Source organism: Nipponia nippon, unplaced genomic scaffold (assembly GCF_047370975.1).
Source record: "Nipponia nippon isolate SJK-2023a ecotype South Korea unplaced genomic scaffold, ASM4737097v1 scaffold_19, whole genome shotgun sequence".
In the NCBI taxonomy this organism is placed as follows: domain Eukaryota; kingdom Metazoa; phylum Chordata; class Aves; order Pelecaniformes; family Threskiornithidae; genus Nipponia; species Nipponia nippon.
Genome location: NW_028262335.1, coordinates 9,181,917 through 9,198,899, shown reverse-complemented (window position 1 = coordinate 9,198,899; position 16,983 = coordinate 9,181,917). Strand labels below are relative to the sequence as shown.

At 66.2% G+C, this 16,983-nt stretch overlaps 4 protein-coding genes across 13 annotated transcripts in view; 3 read left to right on the top strand and 1 right to left on the bottom strand.

The window, feature by feature from the left end:
- The first annotated feature begins 216 nt into the window (after positions 1-216).
- Positions 217-4,332, top strand: ICMT (isoprenylcysteine carboxyl methyltransferase). The gene is made up of 5 exons (XM_087755396.1): positions 217-517; positions 654-742; positions 831-1,000; positions 1,810-2,027; positions 2,879-4,332. Exons 1-5 carry the CDS (start codon positions 281-283, stop codon positions 3,059-3,061), a joined length of 897 nt encoding a protein of 298 aa, XP_087611522.1. The 5' UTR covers positions 217-280; the 3' UTR covers positions 3,062-4,332.
- Positions 4,333-5,527: 1,195 nt separating this feature from the next.
- On the bottom strand, positions 5,528-11,569 carry RNF207 (ring finger protein 207). 4 transcript variants are annotated; one of them, XM_087755395.1, is made up of 18 exons: positions 10,999-11,567; positions 10,323-10,513; positions 10,015-10,147; positions 9,792-9,936; positions 9,417-9,498; positions 9,271-9,346; positions 9,060-9,185; positions 8,849-8,895; positions 8,650-8,722; positions 8,481-8,549; positions 8,242-8,310; positions 8,005-8,126; positions 6,782-6,971; positions 6,519-6,704; positions 6,385-6,436; positions 6,176-6,293; positions 6,026-6,106; positions 5,528-5,933 (listed from the first exon to the last, which is right to left on the bottom strand). In XM_087755395.1, exons 2-18 carry the CDS (start codon positions 10,511-10,513, stop codon positions 5,771-5,773), a joined length of 1,923 nt encoding a protein of 640 aa, XP_087611521.1. In that variant the 5' UTR covers positions 10,999-11,567; the 3' UTR covers positions 5,528-5,770. The 4 variants fall into 4 exon arrangements, with proteins under 4 accessions (XP_087611521.1, XP_087611520.1, XP_087611519.1 ...); XM_087755394.1 differs by having other exon boundaries at positions 9,792-10,147; positions 10,999-11,569; XM_087755393.1 differs by lacking the exon at positions 10,323-10,513 and having other exon boundaries at positions 10,999-11,050.
- A 1,521-nt stretch (positions 11,570-13,090) lies between these two features.
- Positions 13,091-15,827, top strand: RPL22 (ribosomal protein L22). Its single transcript, XM_087755275.1, has 4 exons — positions 13,091-13,236; positions 13,643-13,747; positions 14,539-14,663; positions 15,609-15,827. Exons 1-4 carry the CDS (start codon positions 13,225-13,227, stop codon positions 15,751-15,753), a joined length of 387 nt encoding a protein of 128 aa, XP_087611401.1. The 5' UTR covers positions 13,091-13,224; the 3' UTR covers positions 15,754-15,827.
- Positions 15,828-15,961: 134 nt separating this feature from the next.
- CHD5 (chromodomain helicase DNA binding protein 5) overlaps positions 15,962-16,983 on the top strand; it is a 31,142-nt gene continuing 30,120 nt past the window's right edge. For 6 of the 7 annotated variants that reach the window (XR_015704336.1, XM_087755513.1, XM_087755509.1 and 3 more), the window contains exon 1: positions 15,962-16,119. Coding sequence is in view for 6 of the 7 variants with exons in the window: in XM_087755513.1 (XP_087611639.1) it covers positions 16,056-16,119 (64 nt within the window). In the remaining variant the exon portion in view is untranslated. The remainder of the gene's footprint in view (positions 16,120-16,983) is intronic. The other variant, XM_087755508.1, reaches the window with a different exon arrangement.

Below are 16,983 nucleotides of genomic sequence, written 5' to 3'. Positions count from 1 at the left end.
CCCCTCGGAGGGGCTGCTCGGCGCCGGGTGTCGCAGTCCGCGATGCGGAACAACGACCGCCGGCAGCACGGGCCCGGGCGGGCGGGCTCCGGGACGCCCAGCTCCCACCGGCGGCGGCCATTGCGCCTGCGCGGCGGCGCTGCCCCGGAGAATGCGCCTGCGCGGAGCAACTCTCGCGAGATCGGCGCCGCTCCCGGGGCTGCTGCGCCTGCGCGGGGCGGAGCTCTCGCGAGAGCGGCGCCGCCGTTTCCCGGGCGACGCGGGCGGGGCGGGCGCCGCCATGATGGCGGCGGCGGCGGCGGCGGCGGGTCCGCGGCGGGGGCGGCTGGGCCGGGAGGCCCGCGCCAGCCTGGCCGCCTTCCTGCTGGGCGCCTCGGTGGCGGCGCTGCCGGTGGCGCTGGGCTCCCCCCCCGCCCTACTGGCTGCCCCCGGCCTGCGCGGCCGCCTGGCGCTCGCCCTACACGTGGCGGGCGTCAACGCGGCGCTGCTGCTGCTCTACCCGCGGCCGCTCTACAAGGTGCGGGAGGAGGCGGCGGGGGAGCGGGCCCGGGGGCGGCGGGAGGCCCCGGGGGCGGCGGTCGGGGGACGCCGGGCCGGGGGAAGGTCCTGGGGGGCGGCGGCGGCAGCGCTCTCTCCCCTCCCTCTGCTTGCAGATCGCCGTCCGGGCCTGCTTCCTGGGCTTCGCCTTCGGCTGCGGGCTGCTGCTCAGCGCCGGCCGCTCCGCCTGGCGCCACTTCGGATGGTAAGGGACGGGCCGGGGCAGCGGGGCGGGCGCGGCGGCCCCGGCCCTGCGCAGCCTTCGCTCCCTCCCTGCCTCCCTCCCGCCGCAGGTACATGTGCTCCCTCTCCCTCTTCCACTACTCGGAGTACCTGGTGACGGCCATCAACAACCCGCGCAGCCTCTCGCTGGACTCCTTCCTGCTCAACCACAGCTTCGAGTACAACCTGGCCGCCCTCTCCTCCTGGGTGGAGTTCACGCTGGAGAAGCTCCTCTTCCCAGGTCGGCCGCCCTGCCCCTCCCTGCCACCCCCCCGCGGCCCCTGCCTCTGCCCGGCTGCATGTGGCTCGCCTGGGGCCCACCCGCCTGGGAGCACAGCGCTGGTGACCCCCGCTTGACTGACCCGTGCCGGCAGTGGCAGCTCAGGAGGGCTTTGATGCGGCCTTAATCTCTCTATGCTCAAAGCCTCTCGATTTCGGTCTCAGGGGGCAGGGGGGAGTGCTCCCCTCGCTGTGACACACCAGGCTGTCCTTGCCGTGCAGCAGGTCTTCAGCCCTTTTCTGGCCGTATCCTTCGAGCAGCTTTGGTGGTACAAAGAATGACGCTTCGGTTACATCTGGGCGTCTTCTTTTGACCTGAAATAAAATCAACTCGGCAAAAACGGTTGCTGTTTGCCCAGTCTGGGGTGCTTCCTTTTTTTTTTTTGAGAGAGGGGAGATGTTCTCCTTCCCCGCTTCGTAACGGCAGCGTGGGCTGTGGAGCTCCCCGCGTCCAGCCCTGGTGCATCCACTTGGCTGTGCTTTACATCGGCTTTACTCCGCACCGTAAAGCCGGGCTCTGCCTCAGCGCTGGGCTCCCCTTAGGGCGTTCCGCCATGAGGACGTACAGACTCTGCGTCAGGGGTGACTCCGTGGCAGGGGACGCTATTTTTACTTGTTTCGGTGGTGGGATGGCAGCGCGTGGAATGCTGGCTGTGTTGTACGCGTTGTCGCGCTTTGAGGTGGGGGGAAGAGCCCAGCCACCAACCTGACCCCCGCACCGCGAGCGTGACCTGTGCGAACCTGTTGTGACCCGTCCTTATTCACTTGCAGAGCTGAAGCAGATCACCTGGCTGAGTACTGTAGGGTTGTTGATGGTGATCTTTGGGGATTGTCTGAGGAAAGCGGCCATGCTCACAGCTGGCTCCAACTTCAACCATATTGTTCAGAATGAGAAATCGGATACTCATACTTTGGTGACAAGTGGGGTGTATGGGTGGTTCCGGCACCCATCTTACGTGGGATGGTTTTACTGGAGTATTGGAACACAGGTACCGTACACAACGTGTTCAGATACTTTCGTCTTATAACCTGGGTCTTTCTTCTTAATGCTGCCCCGCACCCGTAATGGGATGCAAACCACCGGCGGTCAGCAGCAGGGGTGGCCCGGGCGCGGATTTTGACACCTCCTCCCTCCCATCAGCACGCGGTGGGTCAGGAAACCCCAAACGCTCTGCCCCATGTGATCTTTGGGAAGACCCCATCGCCTTAATTTTCTGTGTGGAATAAGCAGGGGCGGTGGGGACGGGGTTTGAGCCAGAACGCGCTCAGAGTGCGATCCGCTGCTAGCCGAAAGCTGGTGTCCAGAGTTTCCTTGCATTCCTACAGCCAAAATGCTCTCTGTAGGCGGTCGGACTCAACCTCGCTCCTGCCAAATACCAGGCCTGTGCCGGATGGCAAAGAGAGCTCCCTCTGAGTGCTCAGGGTCCTGGCCAGAGGGTAAACTGGAAGCCAGCTGCGGTCGAGCTGTAACTCAGCCCTGCCTTAGTTGTGCTCTTCTCGTGGTTGGCTGGTGGTTGGCATTTGGTTTTATTTCTCTGGAGAGAGACTGTAAAGACTGCATGCGGAGCAGCACGGCCATGCACGGGCTCTCTAGAGCCGGGGCCCCGCTCTTAGTCGGGGTGGCAGGAGCCGGCAGCTGCCTGCAGGTGGCTTTCTTCATAAGTGCTAATTTCTCTCCAGAGCGAAATTCCACAAAAGGTGCTGGGGTCTTTTCCTTTTGTTGGAGACCATTTAGACCTCACGGCAAACTTAATGAAGGGTGATTGGCATGTGGGGACGGGGGGCAGCCTCGGTTTCTTTGGGAGGCGAGGGGACGCTAACTGCCGGTGTCTGTTCACAGGTGTTACTCTGCAATCCCATCTGCGTGGTGGGCTACGCGCTGGCGTCCTGGCGCTTCTTCAGGGAGCGGATCGAGGAGGAGGAGATCACGCTCATTCACTTCTTTGGAGAAGAGTACCTGGAGTACAAAAGGAAAGTGCCGTCGGGTCTCCCTTTTATTAAAGGAGTCAAAGTGGAACTGTAATGCGGGCAAAAACCGGACTGGCTGAGCGAACGCCCAGCTCCAGGTGCTGCGGGGCGAGCGACGGTGCATGGTGCTGGTGCCGGGAGTAGCCCGTTGGTATTTCCCGGCTGCCCAGGAGGAGCTGGCGAAGAGCTGCGGAGCTGGGCGGCCTGCCGGGTCACTAGCAGATCAGAAGCTCGTTCATCCTCCTCGAGATAAGTCCTTCATTGCACATTCAGGGATCTTCCAGATAACTTAGCCTGTAGCGACCCTAAAGAGAATCAAACCCTCCTGCCTGCAGCAGCCGAATTGTACTGAAACGCCTCTGGACTGATTCTTCCAGAGAACAGCTCTGCCCTCCCGCCCCCGTGCAGGAAAGGTGCCAGTCAGCGGATTGTTCCTATGGCGTAATTCGGTTTTAAAGCTTTTTGACCTTGCGAGCCAGGCAGCACGTCTTTAATCCCAATTCTGCAAGCTGGCGCTCGGGCAGCTCGCAGGAGCAGACCTCCGGCTCTCTGCTCCTCAGGTGCAGGGGCTGCCAACCCTCGGCTGGCTGGGGAGCCGGCAGCGCGGCACTAATCGGTTCTCCCCAGGCGTTAACGTTCACAGGGAGCCTTTTCCGCTTGCCTCATGCCGCTGGATCGTGGGCGCCTCTGTGAAACGCAGCAGGAGAGCGAGCCTGCTCCTCCTCCCTCGGCTGCTACCGTGAATTCAGGAATCACCGTTTCAGCCGCCGCCTTCCCGAGCCTCCCCGCTGCCACCTCTCTTCCCTCTTCCCAATTCCAAATCGCGCTGCTTCCTATCCTGCCAGGCCGCCTCCGTCCTGCACAGATCCCAGGATTTTGGGTTGGGAAAGAACCGCAGCTGCCGAGCTTGCTGAGGGCTTTAGCGCTTGAGATCCTTCCCTGCTTTTTTGGGCGAAACCTGGGGTGTCGGCGCGACTAGGAGATGCTTCTAGGGAAATTCTCCAAACAGGAAAAAAGTTTGGCTAGCTAACGCTATTTTAAACGTTACCATTTTGGAAATGGTTCTTACTCGAGCTTTGTGGTATAACTTATTCTGTCGTTATATACCAAAGAGGTTCACTGTTTTCTTGAGTTTTACATTATTCTTCCTAGCTGCAATGGAAACGAGTTGTTTGTCAGTTCACGCTTCGGGCTTGCGGTGTTCCTCGGTGGAGGTGCTGTGGTATGGCTCAGGAAAAGGGGGCACTGATGGAAATTGCTTTGGTTTTGGGTTTGGTTTTTTGTTTAGTTTTTTTTTTTATAAAAAACAAGAAAAAATATTGCCAACTTCTGTCTGGTGGTTATTTTGAGATCTCTTGAGGTGCCGGTGACATCACCAAAACTGGAATCCTTATTTTTACAATTCCCAGTGGGTTTTCGGTACGCTCCAGTGTTGTGCTGAGGCACGACCACGACTTGCAGTGACGCTCGGGGCTGCACAGCCACACAGACGGGGTGAATTCTCCGTCTCTCCTCGCTTAACCAACACGAGTCCTTCCTCCGCCGGGTTTGCTTTGTATTGCAGAGTGTGTTCTGCACAGAGCATCAGCTTAACGCCTTTGCTGGTAATTTGTCTTTTACCGAGCATGTTTTTAGCTTGGGAGAAAAGAGCAAGTGTGAGGACACACGGGCTGGATAGCGCCTACTTCGCTGTGTAGTCACTGGTAGGCTCCTCCTCAGGCTTTTCTGTGCCTCCGACGCACGTCCTCATGGAAGCCGCGACCTGCTGCTGTAGCCAACGTGCCTCAGGCAAGTTAATTTTTAACTAATTTTCTTTGTAGGCATTAACGTTTCTGCTGTGAACTTGCACAAGTGTACTTTGAAACATAAAAACCAAATCGATTGTCGCTTGGGTTTGACGTGAGCTGGTGATGGAAACTAAGCTTTATTCTCATGTTGTTCTTTGTAGTAAATGCACCTCGATCCTAACTTGCGAGAGCGTGCCAGCGCTAGCTCTGAGCCTGGTTCCAGCTGTCTGTTCTGGGGTCTGCCCAAGGCGGGATGCGTTAGCACCAAAAGAAGGGGATAAACTTCACCTTGAGCAAAATCTTCAGAGCCCTCTCAGTGCCCTTGAGACCAGCAGCCTCTCTCAACCTTTTATTTTCCCAAACGCTGTGACTGGAAGCTTGGTGAGGAGACAGCAGCTCACCAGGCACAGGGAAGGCGTCTGAATCTTTAGGGAAAAGCCGGAGTGAGCCGTCAAACCCTGCCCTCCTGCGCGGTGGCAGTCGGTGAGTTGTTAAATGGCACAGATGCACAAGCAGCAGAGCGCCTTTTTCTAGTGCCCTGCCTGCGTTTTTGCCTCCGCTGCTTGTCGGGGGTTCACAGGACGCTTTGAGACCCTGCTCCTGGCTCTACCCTACACCAGGGGAGTTTTGGAGGTTTTCTCCCCATGTTTGCAAACTCTGTGGTTTGAAGAGCAGCTGGACGCCCCGAGCTGGCAGGCCCGCTTTGTCCAGAGCTGCAGAACCAAGCGGACACGTACACTTGTGCCCTTTTATTTCACTTCTAACACACGAGAGGGAGAGCGCAAACACAATTATTTTTTCAGATGAACAAAGTTGCCCTAAGGCAGGCTTTTGGTATGCTGCAGGCACTGTGTGCCCGGGCTGCATTTTCCTGCCTGCGCTCATGGCACAAGGCAAAAGGAGCCGGACGCCGACTGGGGAACGGCTTTTGTGCAGTGAGCGCCAAGCGGCTCTGCGCCCTCGCTCGCCCTCGGGCTCTACGGTGCAAGCTCTTTTCGGGCGGTGCTCTCGGCCCCGCTTTTCTGCTGTCCCCTGCAGCAGTCTTTGCTTTTCAGGGAGGGGTCTCCAGAGTTGCCACCGGGCGCGCAGCCCTCCCTGGGGCTGAACGGAGCCCCCTCCTTGCTGCCGGGTGAGGCGTCCCTGGGGAAGGGAAGGCACGGCACCTCAGCAGGGTCAGCAGCCGGGAAAGGGCACGGGGGGAATTCGGCACCCAGGCACTCGCTGTCGCCTACCTCGGTGCCGCTTCGCTGTTGTCACAGATCTTGAGCAGCATCTGCGCCTGTTCCTCCTTGGGCTCCCGGGGCTCCTGCAGCCTGCGGCAGGAGGGGCGTGAGCCACGGCTGGGTCCACCCCGGCCCCAAAAGCCCCCCTGCGCCCCTCACCTGGGCTCCAGCCGCTCCTTCACCTTGGCGATGGAGCGGACGTAGGGCGCGATCTGCTTGGTGATGGTGGTCAGGCAGCTGTTCTCCTGCCGCAGCTGCAGGAGGTCGTGGAGCTGGGCTGGGGGGCGAGAGGAGCAGGCTGTGGCCACGGCCACCCTCCCGGCGCAGGCATGGGGGGTTCGGGGCCAGGGGAGCAGGGTCGCCGGTACCTTCGTAGATCTCCTGCTCATTTGCCACCCGCTGGTATGTCTCCTCCCAGACCTGGAAGGGGGAGAGGGAGCCGGGCAGCGTGCCGCGGTATGGCACGGAGGGACCCTGCTCCACCAGGACGCGCCGGCCGTACCTCCTCGAAGACGCTGCGCATCATCTCTACGGCGGAGTAGTGAGCCGCGATCTGCACGTCCATCTGCAGGGACTTCTGCAGGATCTCGCTCATGATCTCCGTCTTGATGAGCGAGTGGTGCTTGGTGAGGTCGCGGTGCAGCTCCTGCACCTGGTCCTTCAGGCCCTGGATCTCCGTCTGCAGCATCTGCGGGGCAGGGGGCAACCGCCCGTGAGCAGCACCCTCCCGTCCCGCCCCGTCCCGTCCCGCCCTGCACTCCCTACCCGGTAGGTGTTCTCGTAGTTGCGGCAGTGCTCAGCGAAGGGGGTCTCGCGCCCCTCGGCCAGCAGGACCTTGGTGCTGATGTACCGGTGCATCGTCGGCTTCCGCACCATGGGGCCAGTGGACATTTTATCACCAGCGGCGGGGCAGCTGGGCACCATGAGAGTCTTGGAGCATTGGCCGCCGGGGAGCCTGCACGGAGAGGGTGACAGCGGCGTGCTGCAGGCGAGCGGCGGCGGGGGCGAGGTGCCAGGGGCCCCGCCACCGGCTCAGCCCCACCGCCCCTCGCCCCTGGGTGCCTGGGGACGCACCAGCCCCATGCGTCCCTTCCCTCGCCCGAGCACGGGGTCAGTCAGAGGCGCCTTACGCTGCCCCAAAAGGTTTCCGTGGGCTGCTCTCCCGATGCCTACGGCTTCGGGACTCGCTGCAGCAGGGAGAAGGCAGGAGCTGAGCTTGGCACGCTCTGGTTTCTAAAGGGAAGGATGCGGCTCGCTCCCTCACCTCTGGCATCTCCTGGCCCCTTGGCGGGTGCTGCTGTCCCTCTGTCTCCCCCCATCCTGCAGCCTCCCCGCTGCCCACCGCCCTGGCTTTGCCGCCCCACCGCCATCGGTCCTACCGTGCAGCGCCGTGCTCCCCCTGCCCGTGCCGGGGCTGGCAGCCCCCGAGAGCTCAGCTGCCCCGCAGCGCTGAGCCCAGCTGGGGGCGAGGAGCGGTCCCCATGGGGCGGCAGCGCCTGTTTGTCCTCTCCGGCCGGCAGCGCCTGGCAGGGCTGGCGCTGCCGTGACATCAATGGGCCTAAATATATCCTGGGCGAGGAACGGCCGGGCACTTCCCTGAAATTCTGATAAAAATAGTGGCGGGCGAAGAGGCTGTGGGCGAGCAGGAGCTGGCCCCAGCACAGCACCCGTGGCAGCAGGGGCAGAGCCCTCCGGGGACCGTGGTGGGGGGCCGGGCTGGGGAGCAGGGTGCAGGCTCACCCGGGCATGCTGCTGCCAGCCCTGCTGCCCGCCCCACTTCCCAGAAGTGTCACTTGAAGCCCCCGCGCCTGTCCTTTGTCAGCACAGCTGTGCTCCGCGCTGTCCCCACGCCACCGCCGAGGTGACAGGCTCAAGGGCAGCAGTGGGGGCAAGCTTGGCATGGCGGGGAAGCTGGTGGGATGCCCGGGGGACGCGTGGCACATGTGGCAGGATGCAACCTGGCCCCGGCTGCCATCCCAGCGCCTCACATGTTTGTGCCGGCGATGCCAGGACCAATGCCGCCGGCGCTGCCCACCACGGAGCGGCGGGGGCTGAGCATCAGCAGGGGCTCCAGGCAGCGAGCAAACTCTGCCCGGTACTCGCTGTTGATCTGGGGGGCAAGATGGGGGTGAGCGTGGCTGGGGCCAGGGCAGAGCCAGCAGCTGGGGCTGCCCATCGGGCGCTGCAGGCAGCGGCTCAGCCACGGGCGGGCGGCAGGGCTCTACCTTGCTGGTCTGGGCCGGCCGCAGGCGGTGCGGCAGCTTGACAATCCTCTGCAGCCTCTCCATCAGTTGCTGAAAGGCAGCAGCAAGGTGCAGTGAGGGGTGTTCGGCACCTTGCCCGTGAGCCGGGCACTGCTCCAGGGTGCACCAGACATCCCACGGCACCGCGGTGGGATGCTCCAGCCACCCTGTGGCACCGTGGCAGGATGCACCGGCCGCCCCGCGGTGCTGGCACCACTCACGTAGCCCAGGTCCAGGAACTCGGCTTTGTTGGCGGAGCTCAGGAAGGCCGAGCAGGTCACCAGGTGGACCTGTGCGCAAAGGGGTGTCACCGCCGGCGCCCCTCGGGGCTGCGGCAGCCCGGGCCCTGCCCGGCTCCTGGGGCCAGGGCATCCCGGCCCGGGGCGCTACCTGCAGGGTGGGCAGCAGCGAGGCGAGGTGGGCGAGCTGCTCCTTGAACGCCTTCTCCTTCTCCTCGTGCTGGCTGCAGCAGAGTGGGCAAGGCACAGCTTTTGTGGGGCACTGGGGAGGCGTCTGGCCCCAGGGCTCCCCAACGCACCCCAGGATGGGGGGACACCCCCAGGAGAGGGCTCAGCCTGTGGCCCCTCACCTCTGCACGGCTTTCAGGAGCGTCTTCTTCCTCTCGGAGAGCTGCTCCTGCAAAAGGCACGGCCGCCTTGTGTCCTGTGGCTGCTATGTGTCCCATGGCCACCCTGTGTCCCGCGGCCACCCCGGTCCCCTCCTGCTGCTCTGGCTCTGCTGTGCCCATGCGTCGGGCACCCATGGGTGCAGGGCACAACGTGCGGGCGGTTGCCACGCACCTGCATGCGGCCGAAGAGGGAGTTGATGGCCGCCTCCTCCTCGCTGGCACTGTTCCGCACCTCCTCTATCATGGCCTTGAGAAGGACGATGGCCTCGCGTGTGGAGGTCTGCAGCTCCTTCACGGCCTGCCCGGGGGCGGTGGAGCAGCTGTGGCACTGCGGGCGGCACTGCACCCCCACGTCCCCCCGAGACCCTCCGGCTCCTGCCCACCATCACCGCCTGGTCCAGCCGCTGGCAGCCCTGCATGTACGCCGTCTCGATGTCGATGCAGTGCGCCCGGCTCTCCCTGCGGGCACAGGCGTCAGGGCACGGGATGGGCTGGGGCGTGGGGCAGGCACGGGGCTGGGGCAGCTCACCCCTGCATGTCCCTGAAGCAGTTGATGCAGAGCATGGACTTCTTCTCAGTGGAGAACATGATGTAGGGCTCCTCGTGCAGCGCTGCAAGGGATGGGGGCGTCGGGCAGCCTGGTGTGGCATGGTGCAGCGCAATACGGTGCAGCACAGTGCAGTCTGGCACGGCATGGCACGGTGCAGCATGGCATGGTGCAGCATAGCATGGCACATCATGTTGTGGCATGGCATGGCATGGTGCAGCACAGCATGGTGCAGCATGGCATGGCATGGTGCAGCATGGCACATCATGTTTCGGCATGGCATGGCATGGTGCAGCATGGCACAGCACGGTGCAGCCTGGCATGGCACGGCATAGTACAGCATGGCATGGCACTCACGGCACTTCTTGTGGATGTCCTTGGTGCGCTTGGAGAGGGAGACGATCTCGTGGCGGGCGAACATCTTGGCGCGGTGGGTCTCCTCGCGGCACGGGGCGCAGAGGGGCTGCCCGCAGGTGTTGCAGAAGTACATGGTGTCCAGCTCCTGCGTGGGCGGGGGGGTGGCTGCTGGCGGGCATGGCCCCGACGGGGGTCCCCTGCCTGCCCGCCCTGCTGCCCTCACCGCCTTGGCACAGCGCCGGTCGCAGTTGGCGCACTGCACGTCCTCCTCGCCGTCGGCTGAGCTGTCCACCAGGAACTGCAGGAGCCGGTCCACGGGGGGCAGCCCCGTGCCCCCCCTCACCACCGAGAGGTGCCTGTGGGGATGGGATGGGGATGGGACGGGGATGTGGACAGGGATGGGGATGACGATGGGGACACCTGCCCAGGGCAGGTGGGGGCAGCTTTGGGCACACCGGGAGCAGGGCCACGAGAGGCTGCTGGCCGAGTGCCCTGGTCCTGGCGTCTCCCCGGGCAGGGTCTGTCCCTTACCCGCAGAGCGGGCAGCGCAGGCGGCCGTCGCTGGCGCGGCCCCGCAGGCAGCTGGCGCAGAAGTTGTGGTAGCAGTCGAGCAGGCAGGGGTGCTGGTAGGGCTCGTGGCAGAGCAGGCAGACCAGCGGGTGGCAGTTGGCCTTCTCCAGCTCCGAGCAGCTCCCCAACGGGGAGAAGATGCTGCCGGCCATCTGCAGGGTGGAGAGCGGCCCCCCGCGCCCCGCGTCACCCCCTGTGCCCGGGGGGCCCAGTGCGGCACTGCTTCGTGCAAGCACCGTGGCTGCCACGGGAAGGACGAGTCCTGTCCCCTGGGCGCGCGAGCTGCCGCCTATTTTTAGGTTATGAGCAGCGCAGCACGAGGCTGCCCTAAACGCGCCCCTTCCCCCCGGTGCCGCAGGCGGGGGGCAGCGGGGCCGGGTGGGACGCCCCGCAGTGTGGGGACCCCCAGGGCAGGAGCATCCCCGGGACGGGGCGTCCCCTGCAGCAGAGCGTCCCCAGTGTGGGGGTGGGGGACGCCCAGGGCCGGGTGTCCCCCAGGAGGGAGCATCCCCTGCAACAGGGTGTCCCCTGCCCTGGGATGTCCCCTACGGTGGTGGCCCGGCAGCGAGCTGCCCCACACGCTGGGGAGCCCCTGTCCCTGGCACAGCAGAGCACTGTGGCCGGGTGAAGGCTTTACCTCTGCCTGTCCGTAAGCCGGGGCATCGGCCGAGCCGCGCTGCGCCGCTGCTCCCTGTGCGCCAGCTGGAATGAGGGCGATGCCGAGGCGGCCAGGCCTGGCCGCCCCCGTGACGCGGGGCCCCTGGCACTGCCGGGCGGCCGCCACGCCACGGCCCAAAAATAGCCCCGCGGGGATGAGGGCAGGGATGGCCCTGGGGACGCGGGGCCCTGGGGGGCACCCGGGCTGCGGGGGCGCGGGCGGCCGTGCGGGCTGGTGGTGGCCCCGGGGTGGGGGCGCACCCGGGGGTGCGGGGGCTGTCGTGGTTCAACCCCAGCCGGCAGCTGAGCCCCAGGCAGCCGCTCCCTCACCCCCCGCTGGGACGGGGAGAGAATCGGAAGGGTAAAAGTGAGAACACTCGTGGGCTGAGATAACGACAGTTTAATAGGGAAAGCAGAAGCCCCGCACGCAAGCAAGGCAGAGCAAGGAATCCATTCCTCCTTCCCACGGGCAGGCGGGCACTCAGCCACCCCCAGGACAGCAGGGCTCATCCTGCGTAACGGGGACTTGGGAAGACCAACGCCATCGCTCCGAACATCACCCCCCCTTCCTTCTTCTTCCCCCAGTTTCTATACTGGGCGCGCTGCCACAGGGTATGGAGGGGCCCTCGGCTGGTCTGGGTCAGCCCCCCTGGCTGTGCCCCCCCCAAGCCCCCCTGCTCGGGCAGAGCAGGGGAAGCTGAAAAGCCCGTGACCAGCGTGAGCCCCTGACCAGCGTGAGCCCGTGACCACTGTGAGCCCGTGACCAGCGTGAGCCCGTGACCACTGTGAGCCCATGACCACTGTGAGCCTGTGACCAGCGTGAGCCCGTGACCACTGTGAGCCTGTGACCAGCGTGAGCCCGTGACCAGCGTGAGCCCCTGACCAGCGTGAGCCCGTGACCAGCGTGAGCCCATGACCACTGTGAGCCCGTGACCACTGTGAGCCCATGACCACTGTGAGCCCGTGACCAGCGTGAGCCCATGACCAGCGTGAGCCCGTGACCACTGTGAGCCCGTGACCACTGTGAGCCCATGACCACTGTGAGCCCGTGACCAGCGTGAGCCCGTGACCAGCGTGAGCCCGTGACCACTGTGAGCCCGTGACCAGCGTGAGCCCCGCTCAGCAACAACCAAGCCACCGGTGCGTTACCAGCATTGTTCTCATCCTAAACCCAAACCGCAGCACTGTGCCCGCTACTGGGAGGAAAATTAACCCTGTCCCAGCTACAACCAGGGCAGCATGCACCCCTTATTCCGTACCCTTTAGGTCATGCCCGGGTCCCCCGTTATCCAGTACCTCCTCGTCAGCCCCCACCCTCGCACAAGGCACAGGTATCTACGGACCGGCCCCGCCAATGGCGGCAACACGTCCATAGACGCCCACAGCGTCCCCGAAACGCCCGCTGGGTCCCTATAGCCCTGCCCTCGGGCTCCGGCCGCGACGGCGGGGGCTCGGAGGGGCGCGGGGCTGTGGCTGCTGCGCCTGCCCTGCCTCCGTGAGGCCTCCCCTCCCTTGGCCCGCTGCTGCCGCGGCGGCGGCCCCGTAACCGCGCTCGGAGCCCGGTCGCGGCGGCGTGAAGGGGCTCCCACCGCAGCCGCCACCCCTGGCCCCGCCGGGCCACGGTGCAGGGTTTAACGCTGCAGCGTGAAAGGTGACGTGCAGCCCCCCCGGTCCCCGGTGCCCCCGTGCCCCCAGTCCCCCCGGGTCCCCCAGTCCCCCGTCCCCCTGGTTCCCCCGTCCCCCTGGTCCCCCCGGTCCCCCTTCCCCCTGTTCCCCCCATTCCCCCGTTCCCCTGTTCCCCCGTTCCCCCCATTCCCCCGGTCCCCCCGTTCCCCCGTTCCCCCGGTACCCGGTTCCCCGGTTCCCCCGTGTCCCCGGTGCCGCGCCCGGCCACGCCCCCTTCCCACGGCCACGCCCCCTCGAAGCACCGCCCACAGCCCAGCGCCCCGCCCAGCCAGGCAGCACTAGACGGTCGCGGGGCAGATCAGCGGCGTGCGTGGGGAGGGGCCGGAAGCCATCGACTCTCTCGGCGGTCGGCTAGGGCGGCCTGCGCGCGGCGCGCGGCGCGCGGCGGCCTGCGCGCGGCCCGGCGGCGGCGTGGGCGCAGGCGGCGCGGCGGAGGGCGCATGCGCAGTGGCCGCCCGCCGGTGTTTCCGCGCACGCGCGCGGCGCGGCCCTCCCTTTTTGCCCCTTCGCTGGAGCCGCCATGGCGCCCGTGGTGAGTCCCCGCCGGCGGCGGGCGGCCTGGCCGGGCCGGGCCACCCCGCGCCGGGCCTCCACCGCCCCCGGCCCCGTCCGCCCTGCCCCGTTCCCCTCCGGCGCGTTCCTCTCCGCCGCGGTCCGGCCCGGGCCTGGGCGTGGGCCCGGGCCTGGGCCTCGGCCTCGGCCTCGGCCTCCTCCGGGCCCAGCCCGCCAAGCGCCGGGCGTGCGGCGCGGGGGGGCGGGCGGCCGTGGGGGGCCCTTCCCTCTCCCCGCTGCTCCCGGCCCGGGCCCCTTTCCTCGCCCGCAGCCCAGCCCCCTTCGCTCCAGCCCGGAGCTCGGTCTGGCCCCCTCCCTTCTCCCCGCTGCCCCCGGGCCCGGTGCCTGCAGCCGGTCCCTCACGGCTCTCTCTTCCCCCCCTGCAGAAGAAGCCCGCAGCGAAAGGTGGCAAAAAAAAGAAGCAGGTGTTGAAGTTCACCCTGGACTGCACCCACCCCGTGGAGGATGGCATCATGGACGCCGCCAACTTTGTGAGTGCGGGGCCTCCCCGCCGCCCTGCTGCCCTGCCGGGCCTTGCCGGGGGGCTGCTGGCTCCGCGCCCAGCGGCGTGCTGGTGAGCACGGCCCCGGCAGCCCCCGCCGCCCCGGCAGCCCCCGCCGCCCCGGCTCTCTGTCTCTGCCCCTCACCACGGCCCAGCGTAAAAGTCTGCAGCGCTGGGAATCGCCCTGCAGGCAAAGGACGCCTGGGTGGTGCTGGAGGCTATGAGATGTTTGTTCTTTTTAAACGCTTTGTAGTTAAAGCACGAGCATCTTCCCTGCCTGTCAAGCAGTATTACCGTTCATCCCTCCTGGGGTGAGTTTTCTGTTGTGCTGTGAGGAAAGGCGAGGGCAGAGCACGCTGCGTTTCAGTGCTGTCTCGTGAACCTGTTCTCATTCAAAATGTGCTTGAGTATCCTTTGGAAGCGCAGGGCTGTGGCTGAGGCGTCCTCAGAGGGCCCTGACCCAGCCGTCACTTCGCTGGCTGTCCCCTCGGAAGGCGGGAAACGTGTCCCTGCCTCGCTAATCCGGCACATTCAGACCCGAGAACCTCGCTTACGTGCGGGTCTGAATGGGCCGGTTGGGTTAGTTGTGGAGGGTGCTGGCAGGCTCGGAGCCTCCCGGCCTGCAGGAAGGTGGCTTTCCTCTGCTGCCCTTGGGCACAACAGCGCTTCTCTTCCCCAGCTCTAACAAAAAGCCAAAGCGCTGGGTGCAGGCCAGCTGGGGAGGCCTTGTCCAGCAGGAGTTGGCGGCCCCGGCTAAGCGGCGGTGTTCCTCTCTTGCAGGAGCAGTTCCTGCAGGAAAGGATCAAGGTGAACGGCAAAGCGGGAAACCTGGGCGGGGGCGTGGTGACCATCGAGAGGAGCAAGAGCAAGATCACGGTCACATCGGAGGTCCCGTTCTCGAAGAGGTGAGGCGTCGGGGCAGCCCGGCAGTGCCGGTCACCGTCACGAGGCTGCTGCCGGTGCCTGGAGCCACAGTCGATTGCTGCCGGCAGCAGTTGGCCCTCGGCAGGGGATCGCTGGTGTTCAGACGTGAGCCAGGCTGGTAGGAGGGCCTGGTAGCGCAGAGATGTCTCAGTGCAGGAGTCGTGCCAAGACTCTCGGTTAAATACCGCGTGACGCTTGGTGTGGTGGCTGCCCGTTCCCGAATGATCTTTGAGAGAGATACGTGCTGATATACCTGCTGGAAAGGCTGGTGGGGTGGGTGGCCGGGGAGGACGCGCAGCGAAAGGGTGCTGAGTGTGGGGCTTGGGGGGTGATCCGCAGCCTGGCTCCCCACTGCTCATCCTGCCGGGCTCCTGCCTGCTGCCTGCTTCTCAGGGCTGCCTGTCCTTTGGCTGGCTGCGGTAAACGTGGTTTTTGCTGCAGCAGAGACGGCACGGTGAGGTCTGAAAAAGGTGGGGAGAGGAAAACCGTCTGTGGCGGCGGGGCAGTGCCCTGCTCTGTAAGCACCCACGTTTCAGCTGATGCGGTGTCTCCGTGTCGGTGCCGCACCCGGCGCATCCCGGCAGCGGCTGCGGGAGCCGGCAGCGGTTAGCCACCATCCCAGCAGAGACTCGCTGCCGTGCGTTGGACTGGTGGCATGGGAATACGGCGTGCGGTCGCGGCCTCGGAGGGCGAGGGGAGGGAAGCCATCTCCCAGCCTCCGCGTCCCCAGGCTGCCGGCGCCGTTCCCCCGGTGGTGGTGTTTCCTGGCAGAAGCTCTGCCGGGCCGTGCCCGGTGGGACGCGTTGCTCCCGGCGGAGGTGGGAGCCCACGGGAACGGGGGTTGGCGTTGGCGTGGGGGTTCACGGGGGCCGGAGCAGCCGGTTGCGGGGCGCGGAGCCTCTTCCAAGCCAGGCTTCTCCCCGCAGGTACCTGAAGTACCTGACCAAGAAGTACCTGAAGAAGAACAACCTGCGCGACTGGCTGCGCGTGGTGGCCAACAGCAAGGAGAGCTACGAGCTGCGCTACTTCCAGATCAACCAGGACGAGGAGGAGGAGGAGGAGGAGGATTGAGCCGGCCCCCCGCCCGGCCGCCATTTTGTACAGTTTTGCTTTGCTGGAATAAACGGCGGGGAGAGTTGTTGATACCCCGCGCTCCGCTGGCGGCGGGCGGGCCCCGGGGGGCGGATTTGGGGGGGTTTGGGGCTTTTCGGGGAGCAGCGGGGCGGGGCGGGCCCGGGAGGGGCGGGGCCGGGGGCGCGGCGAGCGAGGCACGCCCGCGTCACGGGGTGGGCGTGGCGCGGCGGCCGCCATCTTGGCGCGGAGCGGCAGCGACCGCCGCTCGGTCCCGGCCCGGGCCGCTGCCGCCGCCCGGCATGCGGGGGCCGGCGGCCGGCCGGGAGCTGCTGGAGGACGCGGAGAACGAGGAGGACGTCTCTGGTAGGCGGGCGGGGGGCAGCGGGCGGGGGGTGCGGCGGCGGGGTGTCCCCCGAGGCGCGGCTCCTCCGGCTCAGCCCCGTTGTCCCTGCGCCCCGCGGGCGGGCGGCGGTGCCTTCGCGGCCGCCCGGGCCAGGGGGGCGTGCCCGGGTGCGGCGGCCGGGGCTGGCGGCTCTCCGGGGCTCGGGGCCGGTCCCCGGGCCGTGCCGGGCCCTCCCGCCCGCGGGGCCGCCCCAGGGCGGCTCCGGCTCCGGCGGGAGCATCGGGCCGCGCTCCCGGGCCGGGCACCCCGGCGCGGCCGCGGTTTCCTCTCGGTCCTTCCCCCGGTGCCGGCCCCTCGCCTGGCCGAGGGGCTCTCCCGAACCCGCTCCTGCAGCGGGGCCGGGGCTGGCTCCTGGCACTGCCCGCTCCCGCCCGTCCCAGGGACTCGGTGGAGCTCCGGTGCCCGCCTTGCCGGAGCCTCCACGGGCACGGCTTGCAGTCAAACGAGAGGTGTCCCAGCGGCTCTGGAGTGTCATTACTGTATAAGCTCAGAAATTAAAAATAAAAATGCTGACGTAGGCCTTAAAGAGATGCGAAGGCTGGACAGGGTGCCGGGGCTCGCTGGTGAGTGCCGGCCTCGGGGAGGTAACGCTGCCGGGAAGACGAGGGCCTGTGCTGGGATCGGTGGCTCTGCCCGGGGCCAGGGTCCCCGCACTGGCGTGCGCAGCCTGGCCGGGTGCCCGCGGTGCTGCCCGAGCGCGGAGCCACAGCAGAACAACCTCCCGTGAGCCGTGGCACCCGTCTTCCACGTGAGGCCTTCCTCATCCTCGTTTACCTTCCGTTGAATCCGTTTTAATGGGCTCGACTTGGAGTTCTGAAAGGTAA

What these genes read in the sequence shown, in the direction of transcription:
- ICMT (XM_087755396.1), top strand. Translation starts at nt 281, where the DNA reads ATGATGGCGGCGGCGGCGGCGGCGGCGGGTCCGCGGCGGGGGCGGCTG. An exon ending in ACCCGCGGCCGCTCTACAAG is followed by an intron (nt 518 to 653) that starts GTGCGGGAGGAG and finishes CTCTGCTTGCAG; the next exon opens with ATCGCCGTCCGGGCCTGCTT. An exon ending in ACTGGAGTATTGGAACACAG is followed by an intron (nt 2,028 to 2,878) that starts GTACCGTACACA and finishes GTCTGTTCACAG; the next exon opens with GTGTTACTCTGCAATCCCAT.
- RNF207 (XM_087755394.1), bottom strand. Translation starts at nt 10,513, where the DNA reads ATGGCCGGCAGCATCTTCTCCCCGTTGGGGAGCTGCTCGGAGCTGGAG. An exon ending in GGCATCGCCGGCACAAACAT is followed by an intron (nt 6,972 to 8,004) that starts GTGAGGCGCTGG and finishes CTCTCCGTGCAG; the next exon opens with GCTCCCCGGCGGCCAATGCT. An exon ending in TGAGCAGGAGATCTACGAAG is followed by an intron (nt 6,294 to 6,384) that starts GTACCGGCGACC and finishes CTCGCCCCCCAG; the next exon opens with CCCAGCTCCACGACCTCCTG.
- RPL22 (XM_087755275.1), top strand. An exon ending in TCATGGACGCCGCCAACTTT is followed by an intron (nt 13,748 to 14,538) that starts GTGAGTGCGGGG and finishes CCTCTCTTGCAG; the next exon opens with GAGCAGTTCCTGCAGGAAAG. An exon ending in GAGGTCCCGTTCTCGAAGAG is followed by an intron (nt 14,664 to 15,608) that starts GTGAGGCGTCGG and finishes TTCTCCCCGCAG; the next exon opens with GTACCTGAAGTACCTGACCA.